Genomic DNA, 16314 nt, shown 5'->3' on the forward strand with positions numbered 1-16314 from the left:
AGACAGTTAAAACCCATTTTATTCAGTTTGCCCATTTTATTGTTTATTTCTCAACATCCTGCACATGTACAGATTTAAATTGTTAAAAAGGTCATCCTATTTACTGAACATCCTGCTGAGAGGCATCAGCTCTAAGAACAGACACAAACTTGTGATCCAGTTTTTTCTTACTGTCACTTATTTTGGCACTTTTCACCTTCGTGCTTGCAACAGTGTCCAGCCAACTTCAACTAATTTGCTTCAGCAAATCGATGACTCAACTGTGACTCACGTCACTGCTGGTCAATTACGCCGTTGTCGCCTCGTAGGTGTCCGTCTGTAACAGTCACGCTGAGTGCACCTTTCACTTCATCTGTGACAAAAAGAAAATGTTACTCCGTACACTGGGATGAAGAAATCCCAGCACACTTTACTCACTTGGCTTCGCGTCCAGAGGAATATTGTGTTGTGTAAGTAGAGCGCGCAGTCTCTCAAGCTCTTCACTCTGCTTCTGGAAATCCTGCACAAACGCACAGTCAGAACGTTCCAGTCACACACGTGAAGCAACGATGGAACGTTTGACGGTATATTGGTGGCTGATGGTCTGAATAATACTGTGTTTGTAAATGACAGACCTCCGTGCACTTCTGTAAAGAGTTGTGCACGTCCGATTCAGCTGCTACGACAGGTATCTTCACTTTCACTGTCTGGCTCTTCAGCAATCCAGCATGCTCAAAAATATCCTTCAGAAGACCACTGTATCCCTGCACGAAACGTACAAAGCAAGTTACTGGACGAGATCAGGAGCTATATTATTATAGTGGAAACGGAAATTCCAAAACCTGATCTTGAAGCAGGATTAATGGTTTAAACTACCAGCACAAATGGAACATGCACTGTAACTCTTCCCATTATTCTGGGTATCTGGCAGAAATATGTGTCCCCACGTGGTATAAACTGACAGGGATCAAACCATCCTTCGTATGATATATGCTCACTGGCCACTTTATTAGGTATGCATTGCTAATACCGGTGTTGCTGACCGAACAGTCCCCCTAAAAATTGTTCAGCCCTGCCTTCACTGCACGTGCCATTTGGAACCACAGCAGCATGTCTGAGTCTGACTGAGTCTGACTCTCTACACCCAAAGCAATCAAAGCAAATAATGTGATAATTAACCATCAGATGACAAAAGTAAAACCTCTTAAAAGCAGAAATGAGGCGATAATCGGTGAGTAGCTACTGACGCTCCAAAATGACGTAGGTGCAGCAGCAGCATGTCAGACTCGGATGTGCTGCCGTGTGCTCTGATCACTTCCTCTGTCTTATGATGAAATAATGCTGAATTTATGTGGAAATGATTGTTGTACAAAAGCTTCAGCTATCTGTCGCTGAGATAGATGATGACTAGAGTGCAGTTTGAAGCAGAAATGAGGTGAATCGCTGCTGACGCTCTGAAATGACGCCTGCGCAGTGAAGGCAGGGCGGACTGATTTTTAGGGGGGGGCTGTTCAGTTGGTGACACCGGATTGGACCCCTTTTTTTCCAGAACTGCCTTAATTCTTCGTGGCATTGACTCAACAAGGTGTTGGAAACATTCTTCTGAGCTGTTGGTCCATATTGTTCAGTCTGCCCAGTCTCCTCTGTCCTCAACAAGGCATTTGCAGTTGTGAATAAAAATCCAAGTAGATCGGTAGTTTCTGAAATACTCAGAGCACCCCGTCCGGCACGAACAACCACGCCACGTTCAAAATCACTTCAATCCCTTCTTCCCCATTCTGATGCTCAGTTTGAAATTTAGCAAGTCATCTTCACCGCATCTAGGGGTGATTCTTAGACTACGGGCACTTATTACGTCCTTTGATCATATTGTATGAAAAACAGAAAAAAAAGGGGAAATTTCACACTTTTATAGTTATCTTTACAATGAAAGTGTGTTAAGAAATTTGTTCTAGTAGTCTGTGATGACTTTTTCACCTTTTTCAGCATCATTATATGCAAATATTGCCGTTTTGTGCTTGTCCCACACCTAGACTTTTGATCTTCAATGATAAAAATGAATGGTAAAGAAACATTTTTTCTAATGTTTTAAAATATCTCTGAATAAAATATCAGTAAAATAATCAAAACATAACTGGGGTATTCAATGTCATACAACTGTTGTGATTTTTTTAAACAAAATGTAGTTGTCCCACACTATTGCCGTAATTTCCACCACAACACTGTAATGTCCCTTTTAAACAGTTTGTATGAAAGATTGTTTGGGTAATTTCTATGGAGATAAACAGTGACATCAGAGCACATGTATATAGCGCCAAATCACAACAAACAGTTGCCCCAAGGCGCTTTATATTGTAAGTCAATAGTGTGGTGGAAATTACATTTACAAGGCCCGTAGTTATAGTGCCCGTAGTTAAAGAATCACACCTAGATGCCTTTAAGTGCACTGAGTTGCTGCGATGTGATTGGCTGGTTCTCTATTTGTGTTAACAAGTGATTCAACAGGTGTACCTAATAAAGTGGCCGGTGAGTGTACAGCGAGCCTACCTGCTCCGTGATGAGATCTTCATAGCGAGCCTGTGCCGCTTCATCCCATTCCAGCTGCAGCTTCTCGCTCAGCATTGGGTACACTTTAAGACAGCATACAAATGATAAATAGTCTACAGAATCAGGTCCATAAGTATCTGGACAGCGCACAATTTAAATTTTCTCTCTACACCACCTACGTGGAGTTGTAATTAAATTAAAGATGCATTTATAGTTTAAACTTTAATTCAAGGAGTTTAAAAAAATCTGATTTTCAGAGCCCATGAAATGAAAATGGTGAGGCTGTATGTACAAATGGCCGTTCTTAAATGGTTAATGTGACATTTTTATTCAGCGTCCTTAAATTAAAGCAGAAAGTCGACAGTACAAGCACATCTCAGTTGTTTCATGTCAATGCCTGTTACTGTCCAAATACTTATGGGCCTGCCTGTATCCCTGGCACCGGTTTGTATGGTGAGCCGGTTCTTTTGTCTTACCTAACAGGGAATGTGGATGGCAGACGAGTGGGGTCTCGAAGGTCATCACGTACAGACAGGTGTTGGGCTCTGACACTTGAGATAGTTTACTGCTCATGCCGCAGACGAGAACAACCTACAGGAAGCGCACAGCAAGAAACTCACAGTTAATGGTTGTGAGATTGGAGCATACAGTTTGGTATACAGGTTAAAGCGGTGGGCTTGAGACCTCAGGCTCCTCAGTTCAATTCCCAGTCAGACTGGAAAAATCAGAAACAGTCTATGAGCCAGTCATCAACTTTGACCTAATCGATATCACGTAAGGTGATGAAATGACACTTAAAATCCAGGCTCAGTGTACCACAGCCCACACAAAAATGTATGATAACTTTAAAAGTGCTCCAATCATGTTGAAAACTATATCACATTATTTGTCTGATCATAAAGATTCCAAAAAGGTATAGTTTGGACTATCTATGACTGAATGTTCTGGAGTTAGGGGGTTAAAACAGCAAAAATGGTGACAAAGGTCAGTTTCAGTTTGTACAGGGGTCAAAAGTTAAAGTTGCTCCATTTTCAGTAAAAAAATGATGAGCGTTAATGGTTGAAATAAAAGGATGAATAAATGAAATAATTTTGACTGTGTTGAATATTTGTTCAATGTACATTGGATTCTATGACCCGTGACATGTTACCCTGTAACATGATAACTAAACATGACAGATGGTGTAAACTATAACTTTTTAGAACCTTATTAACCCAATCAATAATTTGCATGATTTTTTTTTTTTTTAACTGAAATTGGATCAACTTTAACTTTTGACCCCGTGTAACTGAAACTGACCTTTGTCACCATATTTGCTGTTTTGACTCCACAACTCCAGAACATTCAGTCATAGACAGTCCAAACTATACCTTTATGGAATCGTTATGATGAGAGAAATAATGTGGTAGAGTTTTAACATGATTGGAGCATTTTTACATTTTGACCTCCGTGTGATTCTTCATTGACCCCTACCTGTCTATAACTACCATCCTGGGATCATTATAATACTTTTTTGTGTAGACCATGGTACACTGAGGCTGGATTCTAAGTGTTGCTTCATCACCTTAAGTGGTACCGAAAACCTGCTTGGCCCATGGACTATAAGGTTCCTTAGGCAAAGTCCTGAATGCCCAGTCTTGCAGCTGAATGCCTTGCAAGGCAGCACATTGGCTTTGATGGATGAATGTGAGGATTTGAAATGAAAAAGCAGTCTATTAATTATTAGTTATGGGCTTGAAGTTGCTGGACAAAGGTGTGTTTAATAACTTCACTAACCTTTGTTTCTCTGTTTCTGGTCCCACATGTATCTCCCTCTCTCATCCACATGCCTGTGAAAGTGTTGTTCGCTATCTCCCACTCCTGCCAGATGCTGCTCCGAACAGAAGAGACGTTTAAGGATCACGTACCGATTTATATTCTCTGTGCATAAAGCGGAACTGCAGATGACGTTTCTTACCCCAGTATCCCACTGTAAGCATTCCATCTAAACGACTCCTCGTGCTGGGTGACGTTGTGAAAGGGACAGAATTCATATTTATACCTGCAAATCAATTGGCACCCCACATACACTTTGTTATACTCCTTTTGTCATCTGCTCTAATGCAACGTGCACATATCAACAGCTAGTATTGAACCCATGCAACAGGAGAGAATTATGGGAAATATTCAAATGTAATGCTTAAAGCTACAGTGTGTAGGATTTCGTGTCATCTAGTGGTGAGGTTGCAGATTACATTATGCCACTACCCATTAATATTTTATTTCCCTTCATGTTTTTACTTCTTTGCCTTCTCTTGCAATAATCAATAAGTATAAGCCTCCATATCACATATCAGTTTTTTTTATTTTCATCAGTCTGCAGGCCACACTGCAAAAATGCAAAAGACGGTGTAATTATCTCTCTTTGGGCTACTGTAGCAACACGCCAGCCTCCAAGAGGGGGCCTGCTCCCATATGAAGGTCTCATTCTAATCTTATAAAAACATTAATTCATTGTTGCAGGTAATTTATACACTAGAACAGATAGTTATGAATGCTGTTTTTTATGAATAAAATCCTACACACTGTAGCTTTAAACTTGTAAATTTACAAACAAAGGAGTGCGATTCCAAAAAGTGGAAATGGCTTAATTTAAAATGGCTTATTTTAATGATTGTTAAATATATGATTCGTTGTGCTTTTTTTTTTTTTTTTTTAAAATAACTTCATGCCAGCCATTTCTCTTTTTCTAAAAATAATGCCACTTGCCCGTTTGTGCATATGTGAGACAAAACACTTACGTTGACTCTGTGAGACTGAAGCACTTTCCAGCCAGCCGGTGAAGGTGTGCAGGCCCTTGAGGATGACAAACTCTTATGATTAATGGAATGAATCATCTGTTACTTTCATAGAAGACTAAAACGGTCGAGCTGTGCACAATTTTTTTAGCTACCATTTACAGTTACAGGTGACTGGGGTCTGATTTTAAACATCCATAGTTCTATGACGGCATGCAAATTCTGAAAAAGATTCATTTTACTTTTCGGAGACATATGCAACTTCTATATACTAAGAGGCAACTGTATGTGTGTGCGTGTGCCCCTCTCCTGTCCCAAAGGCACCTTGGAATTGACCCAAACTTGGCACATATATACTTTGACGTATGGGGAGTGACATAGGCTATTGAGTACTTTTAATAGCAATAGCAGCTGTCTCTTCTTGAGGCAGCTTTAATCTCACCCAGCAGTTCTCTGGAATCCGGGATAGGTGGGAGGTGATAGGACTGTTGGTGAAAAGGAAGTTTTCATTTCAGTCTCTGAATCAAATCTGCCCTGTGGCGGGTAATCGGCTAGGTAGTCCATGTTTGGATTCTACGTTCCTCTGTGAGATGCCCGATGAGCGGGTGTGTGCTTTCTATGACACACCTACACTCAACAAAAATATAAACGCAACACTTTTGGTTTTGCTCCCATTTTGTATGAGATGAACTCAAAGATCTAAAACTTTTTCCACATACACAATATCACCATTTCCCTCAAATATTGTTCACAAACCAGTCTAAATCTGTGATAGTGAGCACTTCTCCTTTGCTGAGATAATCCATCCCACCTCACAGGTGTGCCATATCAAGATGCTGATTAGACACCACGATTAGTGCACAGGTGTGCCTTAGACTGCCCACAATAAAAGGCCACTCTGAAAGGTGCAGTTTTATCACACAGCACAATGCCACAGATGTCGCAAGATTTGAGGGAGCGTGCAATTGGCATGCTGACAGTAGGAATGTCAACCAGAGCTGTTGCTCGTGTATTGAATGTTCATTTCTCTACCATAAGCCGTCTCCAAAGGCGTTTCAGAGAATTTTGCAGTACATCCAACCAGCCTCACAACCGCAGACCACGTGTAACCACACCAGCTCAAGACCTCCACATCCAGCATGTTCACCTCCAAGATCGTCTGAGACCAGCCACTCGGACAGCTGCTGAAACAATCGGTTTGCATAACCAAAGAATTTCTGCACAAACTGTCAGAAACCATCTCAGGGAAGCTCATCTGCATGCTTGTCGTCCTCATCGGGGTCTCGACCTGACTCCAGTTCGTCGTCGTAACCGACTTGAGTGGGCAAATGCTCACAATCGCTGGCGTTTGGCACGTTGGAGAGGTGTTCTCTTCACGGATGAATCCCAGTTCACACTGTCCAGGGCAGATGGCAGACAGCGTGTGTGGCGTCGTGTGGGTGAGCGGTTTTCTGATGTCAATGTTGTGGATCGAGTGGCCCATGGTGGCGGTGGGGTTATGGTATGGACAGGCGTCTGTTATGGACGAAGAACACAGGTGCATTTTATTGATGGCATTTTGAATGCACAGAGATACCGTGACGAGATCCTGAGGCCCATTGTTGTGCCATACATCCAAGAACATCACCTCATGTTGCAGCAGGATAATGCACGGCCCCATGTTGCAAGGATCTGTACACAATTCTTGGAAGCTGAAAATGTCCCAGTTCTTGCATGGCCGGCATACTCACCGGACATGTCACCCATTGAGCATGTTTGGGATGCTCTGGACCGGCGTATACGACAGCGTGTACCAGTTCCTGCCAATATCCAGCAACTTCGCACAGCCATTGAAGAGGAGTGGACCAATATTCCACAGGCCACAATTGACAACCTGATCAACTCTATGCGAAGGAGATGTGTTGCACTGCATGAGGCAAATGGTGGTCACACCAGATACTGACTGGTATCCCCCCCCCCCCAATAAAACAAAACTGCACCTTTCAGAGTGGCCTTTTATTGTGGGCAGTCTAAGGCACACCTGTGCACTAATCATGGTGTCTAATCAGCATCTTGATATGGCACACCTGTGAGGTGGGATGGATTATCTCAGCAAAGGAGAAGTGCTCACTATCACAGATTTAGACTGGTTTGTGAACAATATTTGAGGGAAATGGTGATATTGTGAATGTGGAAAAAGTTTTAGATCTTTGAGTCCATCTCATACAAAATGGGAGCAAAACCAAAAGTGTTGCGTTTATATTTTTGTTGAGTGTACATTGCCTCTGGTGGAATGGAGGTGCCTATATCTCTCACTTTGCTGCAAAGTGAGAGACAAGTTGTGGTGTCCTTACTGACCACCAAACCTCTGCTTTGGACATACAACAAACCTACAAACTCATTTAAAGCCACATGTAACTTCAACCACACCTGCTCCTAATTTCCATCATCCATCCAGCATCCAATAACCATCCAGCAGATGGTAGTGTTCAGCAGGTGGGGAAACAGGGCTATGGGGCATTAAATAAGCAAATAAAAACAAATTATTTTTTTTTTTTTACTTGAACTGGTACATCAAAGTTAACCAAATTTTACTCAGTTTATCCTCATTATATGCCCCTTTCATGTGGAGACATATAAAATGATGGCATTTATTTTTTTGCATTAAGATGGAAAAGGTGGACTCATCAGTTTACTTAGATTAGATTAAAAATTAGATTAGATAGAACTTTATTAATCCCTTGAGAAGACTCCCTCAGGGAAATTAAGGTTCCAGCAGCATTGTATTGCAGCACACGGGGCAAGAAGCACACAGAGCACAGAAAACTTAACAGAAGATACACATATTTATCCAAAATTTCAAATCCTTTTTTGAGATGCATTAGCAAATATTATATGGGGTTAAAATATAATATTTGCTAAATACCAGAACATTCTGTTAAACACATTTAATTAACTGCTCTAAATGTCAGATTCATTTACCAGACACAGGAGATGGAGTTACTTTAGGCTGCAGTCTGCTTCCCTGATTCAGAAAAGGATTATTCAGCCTAAAAAACAAAGAAAAGTGGTTAATGGAGAAAATTAAACTATATGATAATGCGCACAATGTTACATATATAACTTCAATCTTACCCAAATGTGTTTGGTTCTTCTACAATTTTCATTTTACCCCCGAATCCATGATTCACTGGGTAAAGAAATAACACATGTATAACACATGGCACGCTTCTTAAACCGTGATCTGATTATAAAACACGCTATGATACTTACACAAAACAGTGACGTAAATAATCCACGCCTTTAATAAATTACATATTCCGTTACAGTGCATGACTGAAACGAAAATGAAGCAAAATTCGAGCTACATTTCCTGCACCACTGAGCGTTCAATTCCTCCTTAAAGTCACCTGACCAAAATAAAAAATTGCGCATGCGCCCTTTTCTCGTTGGACGACCACGCGCTTCGCACGTCGTTTCAAAACTTTGAAAGTTTCGAAATTTCAAATCTCGACATCTGAGCGCACCCTAGTGTCAGACCCTTGTACTTCAGCTATTATAAACGAGTTGAAACGAAGGTCGACACGTGACTGATGCTTCGAAACACAGTCGGAAAGCCTGTGTCGAACCCTAAGACTCGGTGTTGAAACGGATATCGGATTAAAATCCGTTTTAGCTAAGCACAACTCAGTTGTACCTAAAGTTGAGGATAATTAAAGGATCGTGTTAAATGTGTCGCGTTAACGTTTTTAACATTATAAAATGTTGCGCACTTAAAACGCCAAGTTGTTAAGCACGCCGCTGATTTAGCTAGCTGCTAACATCAAGCAGGTAAACAGCTCATGATTTGCTGGAATTTGTTGACCACAAAACTGCAACATGGGTCGAAAAAAACCCAGCAAATGTGTGCGCCACGACAAGGGAAAAGATAAACGACACAAAATGAAAGGAAAATCCCTAGGTGTCTTCACAGAGGAAATGCACACTGCACTTGAAGGTAAAACTGCTTGAAATTTAATTAAAAGCTGCGTTTGTATATGTTCAACCAAAATCTAGTCCAGTGAAGTAGAAATACTGTTATAGAATAGTACTTTTATTAAAGAAAATGAGGCCAATAAACTGGCATGTATTAAGATTAATGCTCATAACGTGTCCTTCGTTTCGATTAATTTGTTGATGACAAAGCAGTGGTGGCTATTGGCTGTTGTTTTGTAACATATCTCTGTAGTTTACAGTAGTACTTAAAGTCATCATACACATACTTTTTAAAACATTTATACAGTCCAGTGTAGTTTTTATGTCAAATCCAATGTCACCAAGCAGGTGGATCTGTGGCATAGAGTTAGACTACCAATATATACAGACAAGGGGTTCAATTCCAGTTGTGTGCTCCAGAATAGCTGTCTGTGTCCTTGGACAAGACACTTCAACTTCATCTGCATCGTTCCAGTCCACCCAGCTCTTAAAGGTTACTATCCTTGGCTGGTGAAGTAACCTACGATGAACTGGCATCCTGTCCAGCGTGAGTTGTGGACAATCATCTGCTTCATGCTCCTGAATCTGGGCCCATATAGGTTTTCTCCGTGCTACAGACAAGGCCATCCGCTTTGTCAAGGAGGGGCAGATGCCAAACAAAATAGCAAAGAGCTGCTCTGCTGGTTTCCTATCCACGGCCCAAGACTGGGTGATGACTGTAGACTTGGAGGGGCACACATCATTCAAACCACACTGATACCTGACGTCACTTTAGTCTCAGAGGCTACAAGGCAGCTAATCCTGTTGGAGCTAACAGTGCCCTGGGAGGAAAGGATGGAGGAGGCTCAAGAAAGGTAGAGGGAGAAATATCAAGAGCTGGTAGAGAGTTGTAAGAGGAATGGGTGGAAGACAAGGTGTATGTTAATGGAGGTGAGCAGTCGGGGATTCACTGGCAAATCCCTGAACAAGGCTTATGGCACCCTGGGCATAACTGGTCTCAGCAGAAGAGGAGCCATCAGGAACAACGTGGAAGTGGCAGAGAAAGCTTCCAGGTGGCTATGGCTAAGGAGTAGAGAGCAGTGAAGTTAGTCACTTAGACACAGGGTCGAGGTCTGATCAGCCTCTGTCGAGTCACTTGGACAAGGGTGTCCCAATGACTCCAGAAAACAACCCTGATGATGTGTCCAAGTGAGGTCATCAGAAGATGCTTTCAAAAACATAAGCGATTATACGGTTGATTATTTTCTCAATTAGTCCATAAAATGTCAAACAATGAGGAAAAATATTGATCAGTGCTATTCAGAGCCCAATCATATGTTTAAAAATGTCTTGTTTTATCCACAGCCCAATGATGCACAGTTTACTGCCCTATAGAAGTAATACAGTTTGTAAAATAAACAAGAAAATATACACATTTAAGAAGGTAATATGTAAAAAAAAAAAAAATGCCAAAAGTCACCTGAAGGACACTCAGACATGAGAAACAAAATTATCTGGTCTGATGAGACAAAGATTTGATTTGATTTGATTTGATCGTTTATTTAGTCCCCATGGGGGCAATTCAGGTGCAGTCAACAGTAAAAATTGCATTCATAAAAACACATCATACAAGTTCATAAAAACACAGCAGAATAAATATACAAAACAAAAACCAAGAAATAAGGTGCAAGTCAGTGTAGACTTAAGTGCAACAGTGAGTCCTTAGGTGTTATTTAGGAGAGCAATGGCTGTGGGAATAAAATAGTTTTTTAGTCTGTTGGTTCTGGGCATTACCAGGCGTCTGCCCGAGGGCAGAAACTTAACTTGAGTTCAGAGGGTGTGCCCAATCTGCCATAATTTTCCTGGCTTTTGACACAACCCTTGTTTTAAAAAGGTCCATGATGTCCGTGCACTGAGTTCCCATAATTTTATCACATTCCTTGACAATATTACAAAGATGGTTGCGATTCTTAAGGTTCAATAAGTTGAGCCAAAACAGGAAGGAAAAGGTTAACACAGACTCCACAAAGCAACTGTAGAACATTTTCATGAAGACACCATCTACATTGTAATTCCTAAGTTTCCACCGAAAGTGCATTCTTTGATGCGCCTTGTCAATTTGGGTGCCCAGATACTTATAATTCTCAACAACATCTATGGGCTTCCCATCAATGGACATTTGATTCAGAACAGGTGGTGTTTTCCTGAAATCAATGTGCATTTCTTTAGTTTTGTCCACATTTATATAGAGAGAGGATGAATGAATGAATGAATGAACACATGTTTGGAGGAAACCAGGCATCACTCATCAATCTCACCAATACCATCCCTACTGTGAAGCGTGGTGGTGGCAGCATCATGCTGTGGAGATGTTTTTCAGCGGGCAGAACTGGGACACTAGGAAGGATTGAGGGAAAGATGAGTGCAGCAGTGTACAGAGACATCCTGGGAAAAAACCTGCTCCAGAGTGCTCTTTACCTCAGACTGAGATGACTGTTCATCTTTCAGCAGGACAATGACCCTAAGCACAGCTTTTTATTTTAATAAATTTGCAAAAATTTCAAACACTTTTTTTTCTTTTTTTTCTTTCTTTTTTTGTTGTTATGGGGTGTTGTGAGTATTTGAGGGGGAAAAATGAATTTACCCCATTTTGGAATAAAGTTGTAACATAAAATGTGGAAAAGGTGAATCGCTGTGAATATTTTCTGGATGCACAGTAAGTGTATCACACACTAGAGCAACGTGACTTTGTTTACTAAAGTGAGTGAGTGTAAAATAATTTGTTTTTGGAAGTGTGACTTTTTTTTTTTTGGCCTTCAACTGAAAAAGAATGTGAGAAATGTGTGTGAGCGCATGTGTGTTGGTGACATTCAAAACTAATCCAGTGTTGTGTTTCAGCAAGTCTTCACACAGAGGAGGGAACAGAGGCATCTCAGGTGAAACTTCCTTGTCCGCTTGCCATGTGGGATTTGGGTCACTGCGATCCAAAACGATGTACCGGCAGGAAGTTGGTCCGCAAGGGCTTTGCACGAAACCTCCGCCTCAACCAGAGATTCAACGGACTCATACTGAGTCCGATGGGCACTAAATATGTGACACCAGCAGACAGGTATGTTAGAATACTTCATCTATATGTCACTAAACTTTTTATTTCCAAACAATCCATACATTTTATAATTTGAACAGGGAAAACTGATATTTGCGACTGTATAACCAGCATGAACGCCCACAAATCATCAGACAAAAGGGGGTTATTCCCATTCTGATCCAATTCCATCATTAGCACGGTTTATTTTTCTGTAGGTAATTCATTCGGCGAGGCTTACCATCGAGGCAACGTTGCTCCAACAGCGGTCATGGTGCGGAGTAATCCATCAAATGTGAAACAGTAATTCTGTAACAGAATCCACATCAGTACTTTCGTATGGTATCGTAAATCCACCCATTTCGGCATAGCCGTCGGTATGCGACTTTCTCTCGCTCTCAGCTAACAGTGCCATTATGACGTCTTCGTAGCAGCGTGCGCGGCCGGTCAGGGCGCAGAGTAATACACTCAAATGTGAAATGGTCGAATATTTTGCTGCTGTTACCCCGATATTATACAGTCTGAAATCTCACATGATTAACTAATCAGATTTGTGGAAAAAATGTAATTAGATTAGAATCTACTATAATGACCCAATTGGTCAAGGGTTTCTATATTTATTCAGTAACATTTATTTTCATTTTCCTTGTCATATCTGTTTTATGACTACATTCAAATGAGGTCATTTAATTTTTCTTTTTTTTTTTTTGCGTGTGGGGTTTTCTGCACAGAGAAATTGTGGCTCAGAGCGGGTTGGCCGTGATCGATTGCTCCTGGGCCAAACTGGAGGAAACTCCCTTCAATAAGATGGTCGGATCTCATCCCAGGTTGTTACCGTACCTCGTAGCTGCAAATCCAGTCAACTATGGCAAGCCTTGCAAGTTGTCTTGTGTTGAGGCTTTTGCTGCAACCTTTTGCATTGTGGGTAAGGCTGTAACTGCTGCTTGCTACTTTTGTTTTCTGACAGTTTTCCAGACCCACACTAAGTGTGAAATGTCTGGGGGGGGGGGGGGGGTTTGTTTGTTTTTTCCAGGTTATGAGGAACTGGCGGTGCTCCTGTTAAAGAAATTCAAGTGGGGGATGGTGTTTCTGGAGCTGAATAAAGTTTTTCTAGAGCGCTACGCTTTGGCCCAGTCAGAAGAAGAGCTGCTTGCGATGGAGAAGGAGCTTCTGTACGCTCGTCCAGAGGAGGAGGAACTTGGTAAATTGGGAGAGAAAATTTGTCTTACTCAGTGTTTTGCCGTAAGCTTTGTGTTGGAGTTCATTTCCCTATGCACCGGTAGTAGTGCACTCATGTGCATTTGTACAAAATAACTCAGAAATAGGTGAGCAGAATTTCACCAAAATTGGTAGGAATATTCCTTGGGTAAGTGTTTCCAGATCATTATCTTTTGCAACAGATTGGTCATGTTTGTGAAAAGTATTGTCTGAATCATGTTTTTCAGTATATCTCTGCAAATAGTAGGGCTAGAGAGACAATATGCAGTAAGCTCATTTCAATCAATAAAACATTTGTAATTAAAAAGGAATGAAAGAAGTGGTGATGTCCTACATAGTTCTTGAGGCACATTGGTGCAGCTGCATATCTTTAGATTCCTTAGTATGGAGTGACAAAGAAATTGGTTTGCTCTGCCTTCACTGCGCATGTTTGTGAAACTGACTGAGTCTAACTCTCTACACCCAAAGCGATCAAAGGGACTAATGTGATTACTAACCATTAGATGACAAAGTAAAACCTCTCAAGTCATTCTAAAGTCAGTTTTAAGCAGAAACGAGGCCATTTTAAGCATAAAACGAGGCGATAATTTGTGAATCGCTACTGACGCAGGCGGAGTGAAGGCAGGGCAGACTGATTTTCAGGGCGGACCATTCGGTCGGCAACACTGGTAATCATGTGACATTTAACTTGTGAGTGAGATTACTTCAGTTGTACTGTTCCAGTTGTCACCAAACTTTGTATATGCATTACACATAGAGACTACATGAAGCTGTTGATCTTAGGGTCAAAGGTCAAGCTCACTGGTGAGTACTTTGTAATAATCTTGTGAGCGCAATAATATATGTCCTAATTGCCTGATTGTCATCCGACTTGGCATGCGTGGTGACCCCAAGAAGCCTATTGATTTTGTGTTCAAAGGTCAAAATCACTGAATTATACTTTGTAAAAGCTTTTTTTTTTTTTTTTGCAGAAAAGCATCTTTTGTTAATAAGCTTATCAACATTTGGCCAGGACGCTGTGGGTTTGTGCTATTGATGTGAACATTCTTTTCATTCCTTGCTGCATTGTTCCACAGACAGACTGGGATGCATTTTATCACTTAGGTTGAAATCTTCACTGTTTATGCAATGTTGTAGTTTTGTTTTTTGACAGAAGCTAATTGTCTTCTTACAGACCCGTTTGATGTCAACTCGGGGGTAGAATGCATGAATCTCAACAGACGTCATTGGTAAGACTTCAGTCATGTCAGTGTGAGCAAACTGAGGAAATCCTTCTGAACCTGTCGATTGCTCGTGTAGTATCAGTATATCTGCAGACTAGTGGCATTCATCCACTACACATATGACCCAGGGGTGAAATTTAAATTCCTGTACATCAGCCTGTCATAGGGCAGCCAGTCAGCTCTGTGTACACCTGATCCTATCAGCTGAGGGAATCAGTGGGTCCTGATTCGTGCTTGGTTGGGAGAACTGGAGTTCTGTCAGGAAGTGCATCCAACATAAAACTTGTGCCAAATCCCAATGCAGATGTGTACTGGGTCCACTGTGGCAACCCTGAACAACTGGGGGCAGCTGAAAGACAAACGCCAACATCAACATTCATGCAGTTTGATGCAGATTAAAAATCTCATGTGTCTGTATTTTTCCCCCTCACTAAAAACTTTATTAATCTGTCTTTTTTTAAATTTAGTGCACCTGAACACGATGATTCTGAGGACACAGACAGCTCAGAAGATAATGAAGATGAAACAGAAGATAAAAACACTGAAAGTGATAATGAGTCAACAGCCTCACTTCATAATGAAGGGACCCTGTCAGCATCATCACCGTAAAGCACAGTGTGACAGATCAAATCAAAGCAGAACACTCGCATCTGCCATATGTCAAACTATTTCTAAAATGTCATGTTTTTTTTAAGAAAATCCCTTTCTGTTCTGTTCCACACACCTTCATGAAACTGTATTAACAGGTCAGGCAACTGACAAAAGTTGCATTATGTAGAATTCCCCAACTCCAGCCATGGAACCATATATAACACCTTAAGATCAATCTTGGAGGTTTCCCTCACCTGTCTGCTCGCATAGTTACTGTATTTTTGAGAACTGCCAATTACAAAAATATTTGCTGTACAGCATCATATGGTTTGTATTTCTTAATGAGTGATGTAAATAAAGTTTGACATATCTAGTGGCTTGGAGATCTTCATATATAAGTCACCAGATGTGTATAAAGAAAGTTGGCTGTTAAAGTGATGATTTGTATTGACAATAATTATTATTTATGCCCACTGAAAATGGACGGGCTTTGTATAAAAAGTACTGTAATTCTGTTGACATAAAGCTTAAAGTCTATATTACCTACACCAGTCCATGAGGCCAAAAGCAATTTTGACCGAATCGGTACGTTTGGGGTGGGTGGTTACTAAACAACACTTAGAATCCAGCCTTAGTTTTCTGGGCGAGCACAAAGGTATGGTGGCCATCAAGGGTGGCAGCTGAAGGATTACACGGGGGTCAACATTTTAAAAATGCTCCAATCATATTGAAAGATATGCCATGTTACTTGTCTGATCATAAAGATTCCAAAAAGGTATGGTTTGGACTATCTATGACTGAATATTGTGGAGTTACGGGGTCAAAAGGCCAAAAAAAAAAAAAAATGGTGACAAAGGTTTAATTTCAGTTCATACAGGGGGTCAAAAGCAGTGTTGCCACAATTACTTTATTAGTAACTTTATACAGTTAATTTATTAGCAGCTGCTGAATGTAACTGATA

General features: G+C 40.9%; 2 protein-coding genes across 2 annotated transcripts; one reads left to right on the top strand and one right to left on the bottom strand.

The window, feature by feature from the left end:
• Positions 1–8703, bottom strand: gnptg (N-acetylglucosamine-1-phosphate transferase subunit gamma). Its single transcript, XM_034193966.1, has 11 exons — positions 8556–8703; positions 8418–8472; positions 8265–8332; positions 5307–5361; positions 4484–4567; positions 4303–4396; positions 3003–3117; positions 2527–2609; positions 615–743; positions 418–499; positions 1–352 (listed from the first exon to the last, which is right to left on the bottom strand). Exons 1-11 carry the CDS (start codon positions 8614–8616, stop codon positions 273–275), a joined length of 906 nt encoding a protein of 301 aa, XP_034049857.1. The 5' UTR covers positions 8617–8703; the 3' UTR covers positions 1–272.
• Positions 8704–8879: 176 nt separating this feature from the next.
• On the top strand, positions 8880–15726 carry tsr3 (TSR3 ribosome maturation factor). The gene is made up of 6 exons (XM_034193967.1): positions 8880–9279; positions 12135–12345; positions 13053–13246; positions 13355–13522; positions 14714–14768; positions 15230–15726. Exons 1-6 carry the CDS (start codon positions 9162–9164, stop codon positions 15369–15371), a joined length of 888 nt encoding a protein of 295 aa, XP_034049858.1. The 5' UTR covers positions 8880–9161; the 3' UTR covers positions 15372–15726.
• The last annotated feature ends 588 nt before the right edge of the window (positions 15727–16314 follow it).

The sequence above is a fragment of the Thalassophryne amazonica genome, chromosome 18 (assembly GCF_902500255.1).
Source record: "Thalassophryne amazonica chromosome 18, fThaAma1.1, whole genome shotgun sequence".
Classification (NCBI taxonomy): Eukaryota; Metazoa; Chordata; class Actinopteri; order Batrachoidiformes; family Batrachoididae; genus Thalassophryne; species Thalassophryne amazonica.

Coding starts and splice junctions, on each gene's coding strand:
- tsr3 (XM_034193967.1), top strand. CDS start 9,162: ATGGGTCGAAAAAAACCCAGCAAATGTGTGCGCCACGACAAGGGAAAA. Junction 13,247..13,354: donor TGCAACCTTTTGCATTGTGG/GTAAGGCTGTAA, acceptor TGTTTTTTCCAG/GTTATGAGGAACTGGCGGTG. Junction 14,769..15,229: donor AATCTCAACAGACGTCATTG/GTAAGACTTCAG, acceptor TTTTAAATTTAG/TGCACCTGAACACGATGATT.
- gnptg (XM_034193966.1), bottom strand. CDS start 8,616: ATGCACTGTAACGGAATATGTAATTTATTAAAGGCGTGGATTATTTAC. Junction 3,118..4,302: donor CCAGAAACAGAGAAACAAAG/GTTAGTGAAGTT, acceptor CGCTTCCTGTAG/GTTGTTCTCGTCTGCGGCAT. Junction 2,610..3,002: donor CCATCCACATTCCCTGTTAG/GTAAGACAAAAG, acceptor GCTGTCTTAAAG/TGTACCCAATGCTGAGCGAG.